Source organism: Bos javanicus, chromosome 4 (assembly GCF_032452875.1).
Source record: "Bos javanicus breed banteng chromosome 4, ARS-OSU_banteng_1.0, whole genome shotgun sequence".
Lineage (NCBI taxonomy): Eukaryota > Metazoa > Chordata > Mammalia > Artiodactyla > Bovidae > Bos > Bos javanicus.
In genome coordinates this window covers 62,654,220-62,677,892 of record NC_083871.1, presented here as the reverse complement: position 1 = coordinate 62,677,892, position 23,673 = coordinate 62,654,220, and the positions used below count along the sequence as shown (strand labels likewise).

General features: G+C 42.4%; 1 protein-coding gene across 3 annotated transcripts in view; it reads right to left on the bottom strand.

Moving 5' to 3' along the window:
• Nucleotides 1–18,834, bottom strand: part of DPY19L1 (dpy-19 like C-mannosyltransferase 1) — a 94,030-nt gene extending 75,196 nt beyond the window's left edge. For all 3 annotated transcript variants that reach the window (XM_061414159.1, XM_061414160.1, XM_061414161.1), the window contains exons 1-3: nt 18,442–18,834; nt 849–873; nt 139–226 (exon numbers count right to left, since the gene is read on the bottom strand). In XM_061414159.1, the coding sequence (XP_061270143.1) occupies nt 139–226; nt 849–873; nt 18,442–18,739 (411 nt within the window). In that variant the 5' untranslated portion in view covers nt 18,740–18,834. The remainder of the gene's footprint in view (nt 1–138; nt 227–848; nt 874–18,441) is intronic.
• Between the last annotated feature and the right edge of the window lie 4,839 nt (nt 18,835–23,673).

The window sequence follows — 23,673 nt, the reverse complement described above, 5'->3', positions numbered from 1 at the left end:
TTGTTGAAGCTAGAGGAATGGGTAGGGGGACTTGGGTCTACTCTTTCTGCTTTAAAATATCTGAAAATTTCCATGATAAGAAGCCTAAAATATTTAGATTATTAAACTACTACAATAAAATAGTACATGAAAACTAACCATTTCAGTGCGAAAAGCCATCTCTCTTTCCAATGTTGAGAGGTGAGAAAAATGACGATCATTTTCAAAGAGGTGTGTTATATGACTCCTGTAAAACAAACAGTAACAAAGCAACTGTGTTGAAACTTATACTAAGTATAATTTTAAAAGAAACTCTAAAAGCAAACATAAAATATTAATACTCTACATATTTGCACTTAATTTTGTGATAAAACTCAAACACAACAGTCTCCATATTTGCTCTTCCATTCAATATATCTTATATTTCCACTAAAATTTCTCTCTATAAGAAAACACATTCAAATTAGATTTTAAAATTAGAATGAACCAGAATAATGATACTATAAGCCAAAAACAATAAAATTATAGATTAAACTATAAATGTCATTGGGTTACTATTTCAGAAATGTCTGATTTATGAAATTCATATTTCTTCTTATCCAGAAGATTAAAAAACTTAATCTTCTCAATGTGAACACTATATTAATGTTAAACAGTTTCAAATATAACCTCATTAATAATATATCTCTTTTTTATTAAAAATTGCATTATTCTGGCTCTGATTTATCAATTAAACTACATTTTCATACTAGTGTGCTGCATGTAATATATATTCATCCTTATACTGGAATTATTCATATATATATGAAATAGGATGATAGGCTGTAAACATCTGCCTAAAATATACCATAGGAGAAAAACGTTCTTACCAGTGCAACACTGCTGCAAAGGCAGCTGCAAGAAAAAAGAAACGTAAATCATTATTTTAGCATTAAAAGTGTTTTCACCTTACAGAAGAGCATTGTAAAGATAAGCATGATAAAGTCTGGGAACTGTAGATCCTGAACTCATAGGGAGCGGATAAAGAATGGGGACTCTTCAAAAAAAGTCCCAGAGCTCTGCTTAAAATACCAATGGACTAAATTATAAAAGAATTAAGCATATAGCTATAATTTTCATTCACTCAACAAAATAAATGAGGAGCTATTAATATTATTTGCCAACAACCATACAAGAAATGTTTGGATGGAAAGTTCCACAAACTCAACTGCAAGAAGGATAGAACTAATGGTGAGAGGCAAAAGAATAAAGATATGGTAACTTCAGGGAACAGGACTGGAGAGGGATAGAAAAAAGGAACTATCACTTCGATACATGCTGCAATGTCTGAATTTTTATAGTAAGTTTTAATATTTTTAAACAAATTTAAAACAAAACAGGAAGGAAGAAAAAGAGGTGGAAAAAGAAAATAGAAAAACTGGTAATAAAACCAGTCTCATACAAGAATCAATAGTTTGCCTTCTATACAAGTACAAAGAACACATTAAAAAGAATCCAGAAAACAGTATTCTTATATCACAAGATTCATCTTATTGTAGGCTTCTGATTAAATAACTACAAGGAAACCAAGTATGAAATACTCTTAGAAATGAAAGACAAACAGCTCAGATCTTATTGTCTTATTTTTACAGAGGTATTTCTATTTAAAATTTTAAAATTCATTTTACCTAGAAGACACTAATGGTTACAAAAGACAAAGAGTTACTCTTTCTAGATCATTGAAACTACAAATATTTAACTAGGTTTGTCATTTGACATTTGTTTGTAAAGGGTTCTTTGATCTTTTGAAACTTTGATTTCTTGTTGAGCAATCTACTATCCACTTCCTTTAAAGATGTCATACCACCATAATAAAATTTGGGCTTTATTTTATTAATGTCTCAACTATTATGTCCTGAATAAATCATTCTTCTGTTATAGAATGTAAATACCACCTTTATCATGCTGAAGAACTGTTACACTTATACTTTGGTAATCCCTTAGAGATTATAATTTTGACATCATTGATAAATCGGAGAAGGCAATGGCACCCCACTCCAGTACTCTTGCCTGGAAAATCCCATGGATGGAAGAGCCTGGTAGGCTGCAGTCCATGGGGTCGCTAAGAGTCGGACAGGACTGAGCGACTTCACTTTCACTTTTCACTTTCATGCACTGGAGAAGGCAATGGCAACCCACTCCAGTGTTCTTGCCTGGAGAATCCCAGGGACGGGGGAGCCTGGTGGGCTGCCGTCTATGGGGTCGCACAGAGTCCGACACACAACTAAAGCAACTTAGCAGCAGCATTGATAAATAAATATGGGAAGAATCTACATGTTTACAGCACATATATGTTATTATCCATAAACATATAGATTCAATTATTCCAACTCTCTTTTCAATTGCCCCTGACAAAACTCCTATCAGTAGAGCTAATAATATAAACTTAACTCATATTTCTTATTAAGTCTTTCCTGGGAGTTTTAACACTTTTTCTCCTGCTAATAAATATGAAATTTTGTTTTCATTATACTTCACTGGATATTGTTAATGTATTTATTTTTGAAGTGTATTTATTTGTAATGTATTTCCTTTGCTATACAATTGATTCTTTTAGGGTTTTTTTTTTGTTGTTTATCATCTCTAATTCTCCATTTTAAGTAATATTTTTAAAAGATAATTTTGTTCCTGTTTAATAAGTTTACTATTTTAGTTTATTCTTCCCATGTGACAATAATAATAAACTTCTAGAATAATACTAAGTAATTCTGACAAAAGAGGGCAAACTATTCTGGGCACTTTAACAGAAATGCATTTTACATTATGCCTTTAAATTAGCCTCTGACCTTCACAATTCTGCAGTAATACATATGATTTTTCAAGATCATCCGCTCTCTGCTCCCTCAGAATACTATAATTTCTCAGAAGGAAGACACAAAGTCCTTTTGGTGCCTTCCTTTAATTCAATCCTTGCAACACTAGTCAATTCTTGGATTTCTCAGCATTTGAATGACCCTCTTTCAGTTTCCAATGTTGATTCATAATCTGTCCAATGTTTTAAATTTCTGTTTTCATTTCAATTTAACAATAACAATAGTTAATTAGTAGCAGTAGTAGTAATAAAGCAGCTAACATTTGAATTCTTATTACCTGCCAGGCATTTTTAAGTGCTCTACTTGAACTAACATAGTAAGTCCTCACAAGCATCCTACGTGTTAAGTACCAACACTTCCCTGGTATACAAATAATAAGGGCTTCAGGTGGCTCAGTGGTAAAGAATCCACCTGCCAATGCAGGAGACTCACGAGGTGCAGGTTCGATGGTAAAGATCCCCTGGAGGAAATGGCAACCCACTCCAGTATTCTTGCTGGGAAATCCCACAGACAGAGGAGGGCTACAGTCCATGGGGTCGCAGCCCATGGGGTTGCAGAGAGTGGGCAGGACTGAGCAACTTAGCATCCAGCACACATATAGATAATAAGTTGATTCTCAGGGAACTTTAGAAACTAGCCCAAGAAACAAAGTGGATAAACAGAGAAAGGGAAGTTGGAAGCAGGAATTCTGACCTAAGACCCCTGTTCTGTGTGGCCTCTTGTGGAGGACGGAAGGGCTGCAACAAAGGCCTCCTTACCCTAAAGTATCTTATTCCCCTTCCATCTTTCTTTTATTATTTTAAGAAAAAAGAAAAAAAAGGCTACAATTCATCTGTTGATACAGGCAGCGTATTTTATAGAAGCTATTTTTATATAAAAGTATAGAATTATGCTTTAATTTATTCAATTGAGATAAATTCTATGTATATGTCATCTGAAAATGAAAACCTCAGTAAGTAAAGCAGATACTGCCTTGTGAGCACATAATTTAAGCATAAAGACATATAATGACAAAAACTTCTTAAAACATCCCCAAAGAGCTTTTCATGCCTTCTTGCCTACAGAAAAGATTATGATTTTCTCTAAATATATTCTGGTGATTATTAATCCTGTGTATAGTCTTTTGGGAGTGTCACAAAGTTGATAACCAATTTTTCCAGTTTAACTCGTATGTTATTTTTGTCATTCTAAAAATCAGAACATAAAAAAAAAAAAGCTTTCAAAAATTCCAAAACTATTCTATGAGAAAAATGGTGTTCAAAGAGTGAAGGTTTGCTTTGTAATCTAACTCAAAAGACTGCAATCCTGTGGCTGAGAATTCTGTAAGGCTCTTAAGTTTTGCTGGAAGCACGCAAATTACCAATACTCTGAAACTAAACTGGCCACTCCTTCCACTTTATGATTAAAGAAATTTCGTACCAGATTATATGTCACATTACATCAATTTTCAGCCTTACAGGATTTGAGCTGCTTCTTCATTGAAAATTATTCTTCTCCAGTTATTAGAATCTTGTTTAAACAAAATAGAATGCAATTCCCTGAGGGGAGAAACAATGTTTTACTGAATTCTACCATAGTAGTACTTAGCAAGAAGCTGAAAACAAAGGCCGACTCAAATGCTGAATTAATGCATTTAAGGGGGAAAATTAAATAATCCTAAATCATGTCCACATAATAAACCAAAGTTGAATGTACTTTGACAGTTAGCTATACACACACACACAAACACAGTGTGCATGTAATTGTTTTGTTTTCAAAAATGGAGTCCCTGTGATCAGTGCAAATCAGACCCTCTGCCTAGGTGCAGCCTGCTGCCTAAGCCTCCAGGTTCTCAGTCCCGAACCCCAGCACAGTGGAGTTCCAGAGGCCTGCCCCAGCTCTGCTCCCACTGACACTCCTCTGTCCAGCCACAGCTCAGAAAGTGCGGAGGGGGTACCCCTCGTTGCTCCCCACCGCATGCATGGCCTGTATCGTTTCACTGCTGTGAAGAGGGCAGAAGGAATGGAGAAAGAAACAGACAGGAGGTTATTCCATGCTGTTCTACTCAGTCCTTGAGGGCTCCTAAATCCCATCCCCTCTCCAACCAGCGGATCCCCCAGATCTCTCTCCCCAGCTCTGGCAGTCTCTCCCTTCCTCCAGGTCGCCTTGCCCCAGCAGGTGACCCAGAAGTCCTGGTCTCTTCCACAGACCCTCCCACCCACCCACCCAGTTAGGATTCCTCGGAAGTAGAGCTCCACGACCCGCTTTCCTAAGGTTCCTCAGCCGAGTCTCCTGCACACTAAAGTTGGACACCCACCGTCCTTTCTCTCTTCCTCCTTCTCAAGGCAGAGAGCAGGAACTGTGAAGCTGTGAGCCAGGGTGCTGTGGCTCCCTTCACCCCTCTGTGACAACCTGCCGGCCACAGAACTCCAGCCACAACTACGGTTGCCCGCCTACCCTACACTGAATCCCTTACACGTGGGCTTCATAACTAGGACTTGCCTTAATTCTCAGATACCTTCACAAGCTCTCTTGAGTCTCACAACAATCCTGTATTTATTCTCATTTTACAGATGAAAAACTGGGCCTCTGAAAGGGTATTCTCTCCAAGCAAGAACCTGAACGCAGCCTCCCTCCCGAGCCTCAGTTTCTCTCCAGTGACAGAGCTGCCTCCCTTTCAATCTTCATGCACTTGATGACTTCATCGTGTAACAATATTTATATGGAGAAATACATTCTAAGTCCAAAATGACTTGCAAAATTTAAAAATACAACTTATTCCTAAATTGAGGTTAATCCGTACTTAAAGCACTCTGCAGTTTTGGCCTCCCTAATGCCCAAGTGACAAAATGACATAAAAAGAAGTTAAGAACTCTTCTTAAATCCACTGGACAAGATTTTCAAACCAATCTTGACAAGTTCCATATTCAACCTCTTTCTAATTAGTTATAACAGTTGTTTTCAAGGGACCATTCAGAGTTTAAAAGTTTCTTTTCAGAAGCTGAAGTCACTAGGAAGTAGTCTACCTGTTTCACACCAACAGTCTTTCCTAGAGAAGGAAGTTGATTTCTAAACATAAAGATTTAAGCATCTCCTCCCCATGTCTGAAGTCCCACTGGCTTTTCCGTGGCTCATACCATGGAGCCCACATTCTGGCCTTTTTCTGGTTAATCCCACCACACACCCTTCACATAGGCTGCATAGGGCAACGATCCTCTGAAACACCTAGTATTTTAATGATGCTTCCTGATAGCTTCCCTGATAGCTCAGTTGGTAAAGAATCCGCCAGCAATGCAAGAGACCCTGGTTCGATTCCTGATTTGGGAAGATCCCCTGGAGAAGGGAAAGGCTACCCACTCCAGTATTCTGGCCTGAAGAATTCCATGGACTACTGTCCATGGGGTTGCAGAGTCCGACATGACTGAGCAACTTTCACTTTAATTATGCAGTATGCCTGAAAACTCTTAATTCATCCTTCAAAGTTAAAGGAATTCAAAAGTGGTATTTTGAGAAGCCTGTTCTGCCAATAGGTATTAAACCTTGCTTGTTGTATTGCTGTTGTTCAGTCACTAAGTTGTGTCTGACTCTTTGTGACCCCACAGATTGCCCACCAGGCTCCTCTGTCCATGGGATTTCCCAGGCAAGAATACTGGAGTGGGCTGCCATCTTCTCCTCCAGAAGATCTTTTCGACCCAGGGATTGAACCTGTGTCACCTGCATTGGCAGGCAGATTCCTTACCGCTGAGACACCAGGAAAATTCATTATACCTTGTTAGGGAAGTTAAAATGGAGGAAGTCTTATTCAGGCTTCAGAAGCAGGAGAGCAGGCCTCTGATCTGCTTCTAACCTGCTGGACACTGCCCAGAATCCATGCCTGCCTGCAAGCACAGCAAGTCTGGAAGCACTTTAGGTAAGAAAGGGAGTAGGTCTTAGAATTTTCTTGAGCCCCTAAGTGTCTGGCCAACCCCCTCTTCCCTGCTACCAGGGTCTAAGATGTCTTATGACTCACAAGATGAAACAAACAGCATTGTAAAAGACAGTAAACCAGAGCTGCTTTTTTGTATGCAAACTAATGATGGTATCAGTTTGTGTGTTGGAATTATAAGCGGGATCCCTCAAAGCTGCAATTTGAAGTCTCACCCACGGTCTGGCCACTGCCTGGGACCTTGGGCCAATTGGGACTCCAGATTGCTCTCATTCAGGACTCGCCAGCGCTGTTCAAGTCTGGATGTTGGTGATGTATTGCTGTTACACATGTATGTTTCACATATATGATAATGAAGGACAGGGAAGTCTGGTGTGCTGCGTTTCATGGGGACTCAAAGAATCAGGCACAACAGCGACTGAACAACAATGCTATTACTTCTCTCCATTGTTTCTAATTTTTTTCTTTTAATGACTGTATATTTAAATTAAGTCAAATAATCTATAGAAGGTTGAAATTGTTTATGTGTTTGTAAGGCACTCTTTCGTTCATGAATCCTTCAAACCTAAAGCGAAAGTAAAAACTTTCCACCAAAATTACTTTTATCACAGTTCCCTATGCTGGAGTACTTGAGACTGAAATATAAGCCAACATCTGTACCTTTAAAGATAAAATCTTTGAGAGATAAGATTTAGGTACATAAAATAATGAGAGAACACCCGCACCCAAGTAAATAGCACAAAGTCTATGAACCGTAAGAAATCTGAGAAGGCAGATCAATAATGGCCACTCACGGCAGGGTTTATTAAAGTGGGATTGGGTGGGCAGAAGTGAGGGGGAGAGGTTGGATTTCAGGACATGATTACAACTTAGGTGAGGATTTATGTTGAGTAGCCAAAAGACAGCTACAATAAAGCTGGATGTGGACTCTGATCCAACATAGCAAAAGAATTCCCATCACTAATATTGACGATACGGAATACACATGATACTGACAATAATGAGGTGTCAACTGAAGGCTCACTCACTATATATACAGCGTGTCTGGCTCTCAGAGCTCTATGAACACCAGTGGCGCCGGGGATGAGGGGGTGGGGGCGCGGGTATTGTCATAGCTCCTCAACCAGTGGTACCAAGAACCGGAGCCAGCAGAGTGCCCCCTGGGCCAGAAATCTCTGCATTTTGAAGAGACCATTTACTCTCACACTCACACCACACAAACATTATCATTTTTTACTGTGCGCCACGATGTACAAAAAAAGGTTCAGAAGCACTTTCAGTCAGTAAAGAAACAGAGCAAGATTTAGAAAGAACATCATAAAGCAGCAACATAGAGCAAAAGTGATCTAAACCCTGGGATTGCATTAGAATCATCAGTGTTGCTAAATAAAACTAGAGATGTCTGAGTATTAATCCAGGGTGCCTAAATCTGAAACTCCAGGTTTTCTTATTTTAATACTTGAATGATTCTAATCTACAGTCAAGGTTAATGATCACTGGTACAGAAACGGCTGGAGCAAAATATTCATACATGTTCACAAAATGTAAGAATTGGCTGCTTTGTATTCCACATGTTTTCTAGCAATAATTAGGTCACCTGGGAGCTTATCAGAAATTCAGACTCTCAGGTCCCATTCCAGATCCCCAGACCCCTGAGCTGATTTATAAACACTTCTAAGGGCAATATCTCAACACTGACAGCACACTGGAATCATCGCGGAGCTTGGACACTGCTAGACCTGGTACTGGGGATGATTCTAACGTGCAGCCGCGGATGAAAACACTGATGGCGGTGGGGCATGTTAAGACTGCATCCCTGAGCCCCCACTCTCAGACATCCTGATGCAATAGATCTCACTTGGGGCTTAGAAAGCTACATTTTTAACAGTTTTTGTTATGAAAAGGGAAACAAATTCAAAAGGTATTCTGAAGGAAAAAATTGTCAAAATCCTGACAGCTGAGAATTATAATTAAGAAAGGGAAAGAATTAAAATTAAGAATCAAATTCTTCTTTACATTCTTAAGAAGAAATATTCCTTGGATTTCATATGACTTATTTAGCCTCAGTTTAATTTTCATCAAATGTGAAATGAGGGTTTTTACTTGGTTATCTCTACTCCTAGCATTTAATAACTCCACATAGCTACAACTGGGGACGTCCCTGGTGGCACAGTGGTAAAGAACCTGCCTTCCAATGCAGGAGACACAGGTTCAATCCTAGGTTGGGAAAATCCACTGAACAAGGAAATGCCAACCCACTCCAATATTCTTGCCTGGGAAGTCCCACAGACAGAGGAGCCTGGTGGGCTAGAGTGTATGGGGTCGCAAAGAATCGGACACAACTTAGCGACTGAATAACAACAATAGCTACAACTACTAACACTAATAAGGACTTCAGATTCTCCAAAGGGCCTCCATGATTATTTTCTGTTTTCCTTTTGGATATTTCTGCTCCCCAAACTAAAAAAAGCCTTGGCAGGTTTGACCCTTTTAATTTGTTTTCTTGTTTCAGTAGGCAAAAAACATACTCAGTTGATTAATAAGACACTGACTCCCAAAGTGAGAAGCAGGATTACTTTAAAATTCAGTCATGACTGGAAGAAAACCATATAGCTCCTAGATAAGATCAAGAATTCACAGTGGTCTACGTAATTATACTTGTAAGGTTGACCATAGTTAATTTGAATCTCCTCCATATATCTGACACTGAGCAAAATAGTATCTTACAACAGTTAGGGAAAAATTAAGAAATTTCAATTATCATGAATAAACCTATTTATCAGTTGTAGTTCACTGAGCACTTTCAAAGATTAAGCAAAAAGACCCAGACTTCCTTTTGAGGCAAAAAATGGCTCTTATTTTCCCATGAGGCCCAAGGTCACATGACTAGGATAAACCAAGGCTTCCAGGAAAGCCTGAGTTTCATGACTCTGGTTTTCTTCTCATTGGAAGCTCAAGCAGAATAAAAATGCTAATAAGCACATTTAACCAAAAGGATGTACTGGCATAAAGGAGAAAACTCCTGAGAAATAATTTAAAAATCAAGGACAAAGGTTTACTTTGAAGTGAATGAAAACAACATGGAAAGTAAATACCACTCCCTCCAAAAGAGTATAAAAATTAGACTTCTAAACAGAGAATTATACAATGTAAATTTTCACACTTTAAAAATATTTATGTATCAGTTCAGTCAATTCAGTTCAGTCGCTCAATCGTGTCCGACTCTTTGCGACCCCATGAATCGCAGCACGCCAGGCCTCCCTGTCCATCACCAACTCCCGGAGTTCACCCAGACCCACGTCCAAAGATGCCATCCAGCCATCTCATCCTCTGTCGTCCCCTTCTCCTCCTGCCCCCAATCCCTCCCAGCATCAGAGTCTTCCAATGAGTCAACTCTTCGCATGAGGTGGCCAAAGTATTGGAGTTTCAGCTTTAGCATCATTCCTTCCAAAGAACACCCAGGACTGATCTTCTTTAGAATGGACTGGTTGGATCTCCTTGCAGTCCAGGGGACTCTCAAGAGTCTTCTGTAACACCACAGTTCAAAAGCATCAATTCTTCGGCGCTCAGCTTTCTTCACAGTCCAACTCTCACATCCATATATGACCACTGGAAAAACCATAGCCTTGACTAGATGGACCTTTGTTGGCAAAGTAATGTCTCTGCTTTTCAATATGCTATCTAGGTTGGTCATAATTTTTCTTCCAAAGAGTAAGCGTCTTTCAATTTCATGGCTGCAGTCACCATCTGCCGTGATTTTGGAGCCCAAAAAAATAAAGTCTGACACTGTTTCCACTGTTTCCCCATGTATTTGCCATGAAGTGATGGGACCAGATGCCATGATCTTCGTTTTCTGAATGTTGAGCTTTAAGCCAATTTTTTCACTCTCCTCTTAACTTTCATCAAGAGGCTTTTTAGTTCCTGCCATAAGGGTGGTGTCATCTGCATATCTGAGGTTATTGCTATTTCTCCTGGCAATCTTTATGTATACACATATATTAAAGTGTGTTGGTCGCTCAGTTGTGTTTGACTCTTTGTGACCCCATGGACTATAGCCCACCAGGCTCCTCTGTCCATGGAATTCTCCAGGCAAGTATACTGGAGTGGGTAACCATTCCCTTCTCTGGGGGATCTTCCCAACCCAGTGATTGAACCTGGGTCTCCTGCATTGCAGGCAGATTCTTTACTGTCAGAGCCACCAGGGAAGAAGCCAAATATTAAAAATATTTATGTATATACACATATTAAAGTAGACAATCTTAATACAACTACCCAATACATGTGTTTTTAAAGCAATAAATTCTAGCTTCCTTTTAAAATCATATCTTCATATAACATGGACAAAAATATTTCAGAAATCTAACAGTAACTTACATTAGCAATTTTAATAAAGTAATTTTCTCTTGACTGAAAAAAAATGCATTTCCGTTTTTAAAGAACAAGTAGCAGGATAAAATATACACCTGAAATAATATGCTAGGCTCACTAAATGCTTCTCAGCAATCAGAGTGAAACTGTAAAGCTTTAGTAAATCTAACAGGAAAAAAATGTAGAAGCTGCATCTCTTCCCTAGAGAAAAAAAAAAAAGATCCATATATACACAGTACACCCCCAGGCCCATCATATGAAGCAAGAGATTTTAACAAGTTCATTAATCAATAAGCCACTTAAGTTTTAAGGTTACAGCTATGGATTCTCAAGGCTATGTATTCTCTCCAAATTTCAAACTGCTCTTGGGTAGCACGTTTTGCTTATCTCTTAAACGATTAAGAAAACTATGACACTGATTTTTAATATTTCGCTCTGCTTTCTTTAATGACAATCCCAACCAACCAATCAAAAACAATTCAAAATTTAGTAGTTTCCAAAAAAAAAAAATAGTTATGCAAAGACAAAACAGAGGCTGACAGGTTGACCATAAGGATTTAACAAACAGAGCAATTCCCTAAATGAGCATAAGCCACCAAAGTAGAACTCTTGCTAAAAAAGTGATTAGGTCTTAGAACATATGATTAGGTCTTGGAACTACTAAATATGTTCCCATTACAGTATCTTTGACAGTTGCCTTAGATTATAGATCTGAAACCTACAATTTGACAGATGTATCAAACAAGTCAAGATAACTGTTGTTTAGCTGCTAAGTCACATCTGACTCTTTGTGACCTCATGGACTGTAGCCCACAAGATGACTCTGTGGGATTTCCCAGGCAAGAATACGGGAATGGATTGCCATTTCCTTGTCCAGGGGATCTTCCTGACCCAGGGATTGAACCTGAGTCTCCTGCTTGGCAGGCAGATTCTTTATCACTGAGCCACCCAGGAAGCCCCAAGAAGCCAACATACCTTAACTTTAATCTCTGACTTCACTCAGTGAATTCACAAGAGATGTCAGGCCATTCACCTGTCTCACTTAAGTTTCCTCGTATATAAAATTCCAGGAGTTAACTTTTTAGATTTTCATGAAACTTCCAAGGAGATCAAAGATGAGAAGAGTGAGAAATCAGGTCTTTTGTTAGGGACATTAAAATGGAGGAAGGACATTAAAAAGCTCAGGCTTCAGAAGGAGACCAGGCCTCAGACCTTCTTCTGACCTCCCTGGACACTGCCCAGATTCCATGCCTGCCTGCAAGCACAGTGAGTCAGGAAGCACTTTAGATAAGAAAGGGAGTAGGTCTTAGAACTCTTGAGCCCCTGGAGGTCTGGCCAACCCCTCACTGTCTAACGAAATCCTATGACTCACAAGGTAAAACAGCATGGTAAAAGTTAAATCAGAGCTGCATTTTTGCATGAAATCAGTTTGCAGCCTGAGATTATAAGCAAGAGCTCCCAAAGCTGCAATTTGAAGTCTCACTGGTGGAGTGGACACTGCCTGGGACCTTTTCCCAACTGGGACTCCAGATTGCTGTCATTTGGGACTTGCCAGCACTGTTCAAGCCTGGGTTGTAGGTTGGCCCAATTTGGTGAGGTATACGCTGTTACTTCTTTCTATTGTTTCTATTTTTCTTTTAATGATTATACATTTAAATTAAGTCAAATAATCTTCTATAAAAAAACTGAAACTGTTTATTTGTGAGGAACGAGTGGTTTCTTTTGTTAATGAATCCTTTGAATCCAATATGAAAGTAAAATTTTGGCAAAAGTCTTATTTTAAAAAAAACAAAAAACTTTTAAACATACTAGAAAACAGTGGCACTCTGCTAGTTATGTAAGTACTTTATGATCAGTATGAAAACATGGGGAAAAGAGTCTGATCTGTGACATTTGCAGCACTGAAAGGCTGCACAACAAAAAGCAGTGGTTACTGCAGGAAGTAACGGGAAAACACAACGTAGAGCAATAGCTTATTAGGCAAATTGGAGCTGGTGTGAAAATAAGAATAAATCCTCATTCTTCTCAATTAAAACAATATTCTCAAATTAAAAATCTGTCAAGATGGCAAGTTTTCATAAGTTACTGGCCAAATGGTTTATAAACTTCATTTTAAGATATAGTTGGTGCTACTGTAAACTAGAAGATAAACCCTTGGTCACCACAATGAATCACTCAGAATTTCTGTGACTGATTTTGGTGATTATGCTAGTAGGTTAACATTTGCTGCTATGATTAAAATTACAAAATACCATCCAAGAATCAATTACATGTAGTCAAAGTACTAAAAAACACACTTGATAAATTTGTTACTTTGGAAAGGAAATCAAATATAAGGAAATATGCCAGGCCAACATGAAGATATATGAGCTCTTAAATGCACTTACGAGGGGGGGTGGGGGGAGATAGTAATAATGCTAAGAAAATAAAAATTAGTATTAAACCAAAAATAAAACTTACAATAGTTGTAGATTTATGTACTCTAACAATTAATTCTTCTGGTTTTTAAACTTGTTCCTGCTTAATGATTCTTGAATAATGAAAGATCATCCATGGAGAAGTGATCTTTCCTATGAAAGAGGACTGCTTTTTATGGGATTAACTATAATGTTTATAAGTAGTGTTTAAGAGCATGAACTCTGGAGCCATACTGCTTGGATTCAAGTCTTGACCTTTCCACGTTCTAGGGGTGACCTGGAGAAGGCAATGGCACCCCACTCCAGTATTCTTGCCTGGAGAATCCCATGGGCGGAGGAGCCTGGTAGGCTGCAGTCCATGGGGTCGCTAAGAGTCAGACACAACTGAAGCAACTTAGCAGCAGCAGGGGTGACCTTGGGCAAGTTATTTAACATCTGTGTGCCTCACATCCCCCATTTGGTAAAATGGGTATGACAATCAGTGTCATGGTAAAGACTGAGTTAGTAGTTAAATGAGTTTGAGATAAGTCAGTTAATCTAAAGTAGCTAGAACTATGCCTGGTACACAGTGAACCACACATATGCAGAAATGGTATCACCAATTTCCAAGAATTTAGTATTACCCATTTGCTGAAGAGAGAAGGCAATGGCACCCCACTCCAATACTCTTGCCTGGAAAACCCCATGGACGGAGGAGCCTGGTAGGCTGCAGTCCATGGGGTCACTAAGAGTTGGACACGACTGAGTGACTTCACTTTCACTTTTCACTTTCATGCATTGGAGAAGGCAATGGCAACCTACTCCAGTGTCCTTGCCTGGAGAATGCCAGGGACGGGGGAGCCTGGTGGGCTGCAGTCCATGGGGTCGCACAGAGTTGGACATGACTGAAGCGACTTAGCAGCAGTAGCAGCATTTGCTGAAGACTCCCTATTTTACGTTCCCTCTCAGCCCTTTTATGTCCCTCGCCTACTTGACATTTGTACTTAGACTTCTCACAATGTCTCAAAGGTAACATGTCCAAGATAGAATGAATTCTTGACCTTCTCCCTTAAATCTGTCCCCTCACCACATCCCTAGTCTTCACCATCTCCATGAATCTCCAGTTAATACAACAGACGTATCAGATGATAAATGGCAGCCCACAGTCCATGTTGGGAAAACAACAGAAATTAAAAGAAACCTTGGCAAACTTTGTTGTCTGTGTCCACATTTAAAAGAGGGGAGGGGCAGTTACACTAGTTCCAGGGGACTGCTGCCAAGTAGGAATGTCAGTTCTGTGATGAAGGACATAGATACCCAGATGCTCAGTCATGCCCAACTCTTTGTGACCCCATGGACCATAGTCCACCAGGCTTTTCTGTCCAGGGAAGCCTGTGATGAGGGACAGACTGTTCCTTAAGGGAAGCTGAACATCAGATTTTAAAGCTACTGATGCCTCCTTCCACGTCATCCCACCCGATTCCGATTTGTCTGAACCGTGGCTTAGCTGTCAGGGTTTTTTTTAAGTTTCCAGGTGACACTAGTGTACAGCCAAGATTGAGAACTAGTCTAGTTCAGGCCTCCCATTTTAATATGTGTACAGACTGAGACTCAGAGAAGCTGTATGCTTAGCTCAGGCACCAACAAGTTTGAAACAGGTACAGAATCAGCAAATAGTTCTTCTAAGGCTGTTTACAAACAGCATTTTTGAAAAAGGTCAGAACAGAAAATCAGAGTGTACCGTATATTACAGGCTGAGTACAGTACATGACCTTTTAACTTTAAATATTGTGTACATACTGATCCTTAGTCTCCATTTCCCTTTTCAGATTCATTCTCCTCCCTCTCTGTCTTGTTCCCAGCCCCAGGAGGCTGACTTTACACAATGATTCAGCTGGGCCTCCTGCCAAAGGTCAGCCAGTGAGAGGCACCAGTGGGAGATCAGAGGGTGGGCAGGAGTGTCTGGGATCCCTCCTCTTGGGTGATCTTGCCCCCACTGCACAGCTTTCCCTGGGTTCAGCTCTGGAGGGAGCTCCCTTTCCACTTCAAGTCCAGAAGAGGTAGCATCTTCCCACTGGTGACAATCCCTGGTGCTTCAGTGTCCTTTGTGGGTTTCTTAAACCTGCTCATACTTCTGAAAACAGGCCACTTATTAAATCCGTTTCCTGCCAGGACATTGACATACACAAATAGCTTGACAGACAGACGCATAAATGTACAGGGTTGGATTTTCACAAGTGTGAGCAGGTTTAATGGAAATTATGTTGCTTACTGAAGGTTGTGGTCAAAAAAGTTGGAGAAACACTCCGTTTTTTCTACTACACCATTGCCTCCCCTGGATGATAAAGGGAGCTGCTGAGTTGAAACTTCTAAAAATAAACATTTCAAAAACCTTATGACTGTTACCATTAAATAGTAAACAGTACCTAAAAGAAAGACATGTTTAATAAAACGGATTTTTTTTTTTTTAAACAGAGCTTATACTGCTAAACAGTGGAAAGGGCCACTTTGACAAGAAGTGAGTTTCCCACCACTGCTCTGCACATGTGGAGGAGATGAGAGACTAGGAACCCCAAGTTAGTCTCTCTTTAAAAGATGTGCTTCTATCAGGGAGAACCAAATGGTTAAAATTTCTTCCAAAACATAAATGAAGCAATTTTTGTCATAGCAAAATACTGTAGTAAAAAACCACACCATGTCAGCTCAACTCTCACTGATTTGTGGAGGGGAAAGAAGAGTGAAATGAGGCAGCTTTCAAAAATGTCCAAACCCTGCTCCTTTTCATGGATCTGAAAGTACAGATCCAGAGAAAGAACTAAACATCCCAGGTCTGACTATTCTCCAGAACCATCTTTCAAGCTGCCTTATGGCCCCACGTAAACAGCTATCAAGGACAGAAAGTCTCTAGACCTTGATCTGGTCATCCAACCTCCATCCATCTGATGGCCGCAATGCCCAAAGTACATCCAAAACTGTGGGACCTTCACTGTACCTCCTTCTAATACCCAAAGTGCCACACTGCGATAGTAATACAAAACTGTACTTAGGTCTGGGCATGACTAGATCCAAATATAAGCCATCCAATATAAGATTCAAAAGAAATGCAATTAGGACCAAAGAAAATATGGACAAAAATGGCAACAGATATTCTATGGTTTGTTACCATAACCTCCCTGAAGGAGTGATACCATTCCATATTTTGCTACAAAGTGGTTAATGTTTACAGCAGATAGTGGGGGACGAGGGGGGGCGCAATTTCATCCTGTCCTGGGTGCATGCTAAGTCGCTTCAGTCCTGCCCTACTCTTTGGGACCCTATGAACTGTGGCCCACCGGCTCCTTTGTCCATGGGATTCTCCAGGCAAGAATACTGGAGTGGGTTGCCATTTCCTCCTCCAGGGGATCTTCCAGATCCAGCAATTGAATCCCGAGTCTCCAGGGGCTCCTGCATTGCAGGCAGATTCTTTACCACTGAGCCACCAGGGAAGCCCCCTTCATCCTGTCACCAGATATCAAATCAGTATTATGCATGTGCTTTTATAATAGCAACTGAAATTGTTCAATGCTTAGATACAAACTGTCTAGCCATGCTGTACCCCAGCTCCTTTGGGTTCTGCTCCTCAGGACATGCCCTGGAGTAAGTAGGGCAGGTGATAATCCTGTGTCATAGAGAAGGCAACACTCACAAAGGAAATAACTTCAAACTTAAACCAAACTTAAACACCTTGAACCGGATCAGGAGCCTCTGTCTCATCCACTGTACCATGCTGCCTCCCCAAGGTGAATTTATCTAACCTGCACATTGACAAGATTTTTCACGCTCACTACTGAAAAAAGAGAGAAATATACTGAAAATACTGAATTTTTCTAAGCTTGAATCTATCATAGAAAAAAAAAGTACCCCTATAGTAATATCAACCTATTTGCATCCATTAAAATGTGTGTGTGATGACTGTGGCTTTTTATAATTGAGTGGCTTCTGGTGGTGCCTGTGATCTCAGGGGAGGCTGATATGCTATATTTTATTCCCTGATCTATACTGAACTCCAAATTCTTTGATATCACTAAGGGAATTAGAAAGGACAAAGAATTAAATAATTCAGTAGCCAAAGTCCATTAATGACATTATATAGTAAAGGCAGTGTTACATCTTTTTACTAGCTGACTTAGAAAAATCAGGCCTATCATTCAAACTGCTATAACTTGCCTTATCAGAATGTCAATCAGGAAACAAAGGAAACCTGAAGTCGTTCCACAACACGCGAATGTTTCAACTTTATTTTTTTCAGCACATCATTACAACATTATCCGTTCGGTCAACGTAGTGGATGAGGAGGAGAGCCCTCCATACCAATCATTGCTAGGTCAGCAGGGTCCCAGCTTGGGCGCCCCAAACACAACGCGATCTGAAAAGTACTTGCGGAGGGGAATCACAAAGTGCCATCGGCGGTGTTTGCAGTCAAGACGAAAAAGGCACGCTAACATTTAATGATAAGTTTAGCAACTTTCTAGAACAGCGGACGAGCTTTTGCTTTGAGCTCAGCAGAATCGCTTCCAACCCAAAGCAAACCATCCTCCCGGACAGGGGCCGAGATAACGGGAAGGCGGCCGGTCCGCGCCAATCAACAGCGCCTGAGTCTGGTTAGCGCAGACCTGCCAGTTCGCAGCCAGGCCGGGCAGCTGTTGATCTCGGGGCCATTTTTTTTTAAAGCAGAGACAGAGAGCAAGTAGAAAAGGAGTGAGGAAGGCTGAGCCTGAGGGAGAGGGAGTGAAAGAAGAGGTAAGGACGTCCCAGGAAAAGTCGAAGAGGGCTGCAAACTGGCGGAGACCGACCGGCGGAGCTCGGCGGCGCGGAAGCGAGAGGAGAGCGGAGAGAAAGGGTAGAGGGGGCCCGCGCCTCAAAGTTCCGCGTCCCGGCGGCGCCCGCGCGCTGGGCTGCTCACCTAGCAGGAGCGTGGTCCAGGTTCGGCCGCGCCCCGAGCGCCGCAGGCCCAGCGCCCCGCGCAGCCCGGCCGCCAAGCGCCCCCCGAGGCCGCCCCCGGCGGGTGGCGCGGCGGACTCGGCTCTGGGCCCCTTTCTGCCCGCGGCGCCCTTGCGCCTAGGGGACGGGGGCGCGCGCTCGGGCCCGGGCTCCCCGGCGCCGACATCTGGCGACCCCCTCAGCGGTGACTGCGAGGCGCGGGGCGGCTGGGGCGGCTTAGGGGCCGCCTCCCGATGCTTGTTCCGCGCCTGCAGGACCATCTTGGCATAGTCGCGCCCGCTCGCTGCGCGCGCCCGGACGGCGGCCGGGAAACGCCGGGCTGGCGGGGCGGCCCCGGCGCCGCTCACTCTCCGGCAGGCGGGCGGGCGGAGGGCGGGCCGGTCCCTCCCCGCGAGCGGGGAGGCGGGGAGAGCTGCAAGGCCGGGCGGCGGCTGCCTGCTGGCGGTGCAGCCGGGAGGCGGCGCCGGACTCGAGCGCCTGCCGCCGTTGCCGCCGCTCCGGTTGTCACGGCGACCGCGGAACGCCGGGGGGCGGGGGCGGAGACACTGTGAGCTGCCGCGGCCCCGCTCCCGCCGCCCCTCCGCGCCGGACGCGCGCTCCCGGCCGGCCAACGCGCACGCGCGGACTTCCGGCGCGGGCGGGGGCCGACCTGGGGCCGCCCTGCGACCCGTGCCCTTCTTCGGACCCGCAAGGGGCTCGGCCAGGCGAGGGCACGAACCGCCTTCCGGGAGCAGCTGTCCCTCCCATTGGGAACGGCCGGGAAGAAGAAAGGGCCCTCTGGGGGAGGGGGCCGCTGGTGGAAGTTTCGGACCCGATTAAGGCTGAAAGTGGAGCCCGGGGAAGCCCGCGTGGCCCCAGCAGCTCGTAGCGGGAGCGGCTGGACGGGGTGGGGCGGGGGCGGGGGCGGGGGCGGGAAGACGCTCGGGAATAACCGCGCGGGGGCGCTGTGCGAGCGCTCTGGCGCCTCGGTGGCTCAGCCGCTGGAAAAAGAACCTAACAAAGTAGAGCCACTGGATCACGTTACTCCACGACGTGTGGCCTCTCAGTTTAGAATGCTGCTGAAAGCAGCTCCCGCGCTGACGGATGCGACAAGCAGGGCACCCTGATTTAAAATGGTATCAGAGTACCTCCAGGGGAGCTGATAAGGATCGAGACGCAAGTGTGTGCCTGACATTAAAACTGAAGAACCGGGGTAGGAAGTGACAAAATTTAATGGACAGAGAAGAAAAAGTTATCAACAAGTGTGTTCTGTTAGTTTTAAATGCTGTAACCTTGTGGCTTGAAAGAAAGCAGAAAAACTTTACTTGCCGTTAAAACACAAAACTAGTCGAAAACCCATTTTTCTTTCCCGTGGCAAGCGGAAGGCATGACTGACGGGAGCCTAGGAAGACTAGGAAAACTAGGCAGATCCCAGTCACCCTTCTCCCGCCACCCCACGTTTGCATTCTTTGCACAAAACCCTACAGCCGCGTGGATAAGTTTCTTTCCTTGCAGTGTCCAGTGGACTTGTTCCAAAAAATTGTCCTCAATTTCCAGTTTTGTAAATGAAACCACATCATTATCTCCGTTGTAATTCCAGGTGCTTCACGTGGCTATGGATCCTTGCCCTTAAGTGTTTTTGTCCAGTGATTTCGTTATTTAAGGAAGTTAATATCAGCATTCATTCACTGTTATGCCTTTTTAAGGGCAATTATTTTGTAAAGGGAAAAAAATCACCATGCTAATTAATAATCCCTCATATTCTATATTTTGTGAGTTTAAATTTTCACTTGTCTTTCATCGAAGCAGGGAACAACTATTTTTAGACTCTTTTTTAAAAAATTATTGAAGTGATATTACAGAAATCTTAGATTCTGAAATAATGTGTCAGATGATCCAGTGTGTTACCCTCTGGATTCAACTGGTACCGTTTTTGCCAGAGAAAACACTTGTTGAATGAATAAATGAGTGATTGAGGGAATGAATGCAGGGAATAACAACCAGATGAAGATGAATTATGCTGTGTTATGCAGTGCACCTGACAGTTACTTAGTTCCAGCCCTCCTCTCAGAGAAGGCAATGGCACCCCATTCCAGTGTTCTTGCCTGGAGAATCCCAGGGACGGGGGAGCCTGGTGGGCTGCCGTCTATGGGGCCGCAGAGTCGGACACGCCTGAAGCGACTTAGCAGCCGCAGCAGCAGCCCTCCTCTCCCTTGGTCTCTTAATTTCTAGAGGACAAAGAAGCTCTACTTATCAGCCTCATATTGTCCCACAGAGCCTGACTGTGACAGTTTGTTAAACTGAATTAAAAGAGAAACACCTGTTGTTTAAGACACACGCAGTGGGTTTTGAGCAGTTCCACCAGTGCTGAGTCCCTTTGCCAAGTGGAAAATCCCAGAGAAAAGCAGTCTAGTGTATCAGTCAAGACACAGGCTAATGATAGGCCATATTTCAGCCTCTGGTCTGACATGTACCAGCCCTGTGACCTTGGCTAAGTTACCAGACCTTTTAGAGTCTCCATCTCCTTATCCCTAAGAGTAATAAAGATGTCTACCTTACAGATCTGTAAAAAAGAAATAAATATGACAGTGTATGTAAAGTGAAGTCGCTCAGTCGTGTCCGACTCTGCGACCCCATGGACTGTAGCCTGCCAGGCTAGTCTGTCCATGGGATTTTCCAGGCAAGAATACTGGAGTGGGTTGCCATTTCCTTCTCCAGGGGAACTTCCCGACCCAGGGATCGAACCCCGGTCTCTCGCATTGTAGGCAGACGCTTTACCGTCTTCCATCAGAGTAACTGCTCAGTAAATGTCCAAAGCAGTGGATGCCGTATATGGAGGATGGTAAGTCCTCTGTCCTCCCAAAGCCTGAGGCTGACAGTCCAGAATGGATGTGAAGATGCAGGGGAGTAGAGACAGCTGTGTGATCTTCCAACCAGTCCCACCCTCTCTGGGCTGCAAGTTTCTCAGCTGCCTGAGCAGTTGCTCCTCCCCTTGAAGTTCCCTGCTTGCCACACATGCTTTACAAATAAGGACCATCTTTACAAATAAGGACCATCTGGTGGATCGTTAAGCTTATATAAAATGGTAAGCAACTCCTCTTACTTCTCTCTCCCCTCCCCCAAGAAAGAAGGCTGCTTCACACAGGGAGGGTGGTAGAGCAGAAAATGGAATCGTCGTGAAGGTTATGTGCCAGATTTCATTTTGTTGAGATGCACAAGAGCAGGCAGTGCAGTGTATTCATATTCATATCTTTAGGCTAAGGACTGCCACATAGTGGTGAATGCTAGAGAGAGACAGAGAACTGAAAGCTGCACTTAAAAAGAAAAAAGTTTGTTGCGGGCAGATGATCCTATGAATTAACTCAAGATTATAATGAATATAGATTAAATATTACAATTACTGACCACCTTTAATGCCTTTTTCCCCAGGAGTTCCAGATGTACCAGGAAAGTGCTTCCTTATGTGACCTTATAGAAATACTGGATCAAAACAGACCAATTCTGAGAGAAACCCCACAGAGCAGGACTTCCTGGTGGTCTAGTGGCAGGGGGGCCTGGGTTCAATCCCTGGTCAGAAAACTAGATCCCACGTCCTGCTGCTAACACCTGATGCAGCCAAATGAATAAAAAATAAGTTTTTGTTTTTGTTTAAGAAAAAGAAACCCCACAGAACAACCACACGTGAATTCCTCATCTGGTCACCAAGGTACAAGCCCAATCCTTTTCTTACTAAAAGCTACATTTTGGACATTTGAAATAAAAACTTTTAATCAAAAAAGTAATTTTGTGAAAAATGTTGGGGATGGAGAAATAAGAGATTAAAAGAAGGAAATGAGCATAGAATAATAAAGACAAGTAAATGCCCCCAAATAAAGTTTAGCAATATTATAGAGACCAGGGAAATACTGTTAAAAGAACCACAAAAAGTAAAATTTGGCCAAAGGAAGGCTGCTGGGAACCAGTTTTCTTATTTGTTTCCATTGACATTTTCAAAGCCCTATTTAAAAGTCCCAAATGTCCCCCTTTTCCTCTCACTCCCTCTCCTACCCGCAGAGAGCAAAAGGAGAATCTTGAGTGTGGCATTTACTTCTCGTTTCTTTAGAGCAAGTCACTTGATCTTTTGCAGAAGTGTCTGGGGCTCAAGTTCTAGATTCTGACAGCTGTGTCCCTCAGTGGTTGCTCATATAAAGAGAGGAACCTGTGTAACCAAGGTTACAGAACTTTACAGAAGCCTAAATGGGTGCAACAAAGTACATCTGTATAACATTCAACTTTCTACAAAGCTCCAACATTAACTTGTCACTGTATTATAATGTATTCCTTTAGGCTCTGGTGAGAACAAATGTAAATTGCTGCTTTATTGGTTTTCAAATTTTATCTTCTGTCTTTCTGGTAACTGACCTTGTAATTTAAACTGTTCATACTCCAATGAGTGTTCCTGAGAAACTCGGAAAGTTCATTATTAGTCCTAGTTCTAGTGCATCATCAAGAAACACTCCATTACAGAGGGGCATGTCTCCCTAAAATGCAGTTCCTGTTACTGAGGGCTTACTGTGTCCTTGGTGTCTTAGTAGATTTTAGAGACATTAAAAATTCAGATAAAGTCGTCATCCCCAAAGGGCTTGCAGTTTAGATGGAGAGGCAGGGTAAGCTAGGAGCACATTTGATTGTGCAGGAGAATGTGTGTTTCAGAGCCTAAGTACTGAAAGAGTTACAGAGAGACCACATCTCTCACGATTTAGGAGTTTTCAGGGAGGAGATGAAACTTGTCTAGGCATTATTGGAACAATAGATCTTTCTTAAACAGAAGGAAGCTTGGAAAACACATTATAGAGAGGGAACAGCATGTTTCTGAAACCCTTGTGTGCCTGGCCCATAGTAAGTGCTAATAGGAACACCTTAAATCCTTTTCAGAATGAGAAAGGGAAGAAACAACTAATTTAAGGAATAAATAGATTAAAAAGACTGGAGCATGAAATGCTTAGAGTGCTCACACATGGATTCTGTGTCTCATAGCCCCCAGATCTCTCTGCAACTGAGCAGACTACTTGCTAAAGGATGCTGAGCATACCTGCCCCCATCTACCCTCCACTCCACCACCCCAGTGCCCCACAAACACACCCAGGTGGACTTAGAAACACTGGAAGCCAATGAATTCCACCATTAGCCTCTAATTTGGGCAGAGACTTGCTTGTATCCAGCAGGACTTTGATGA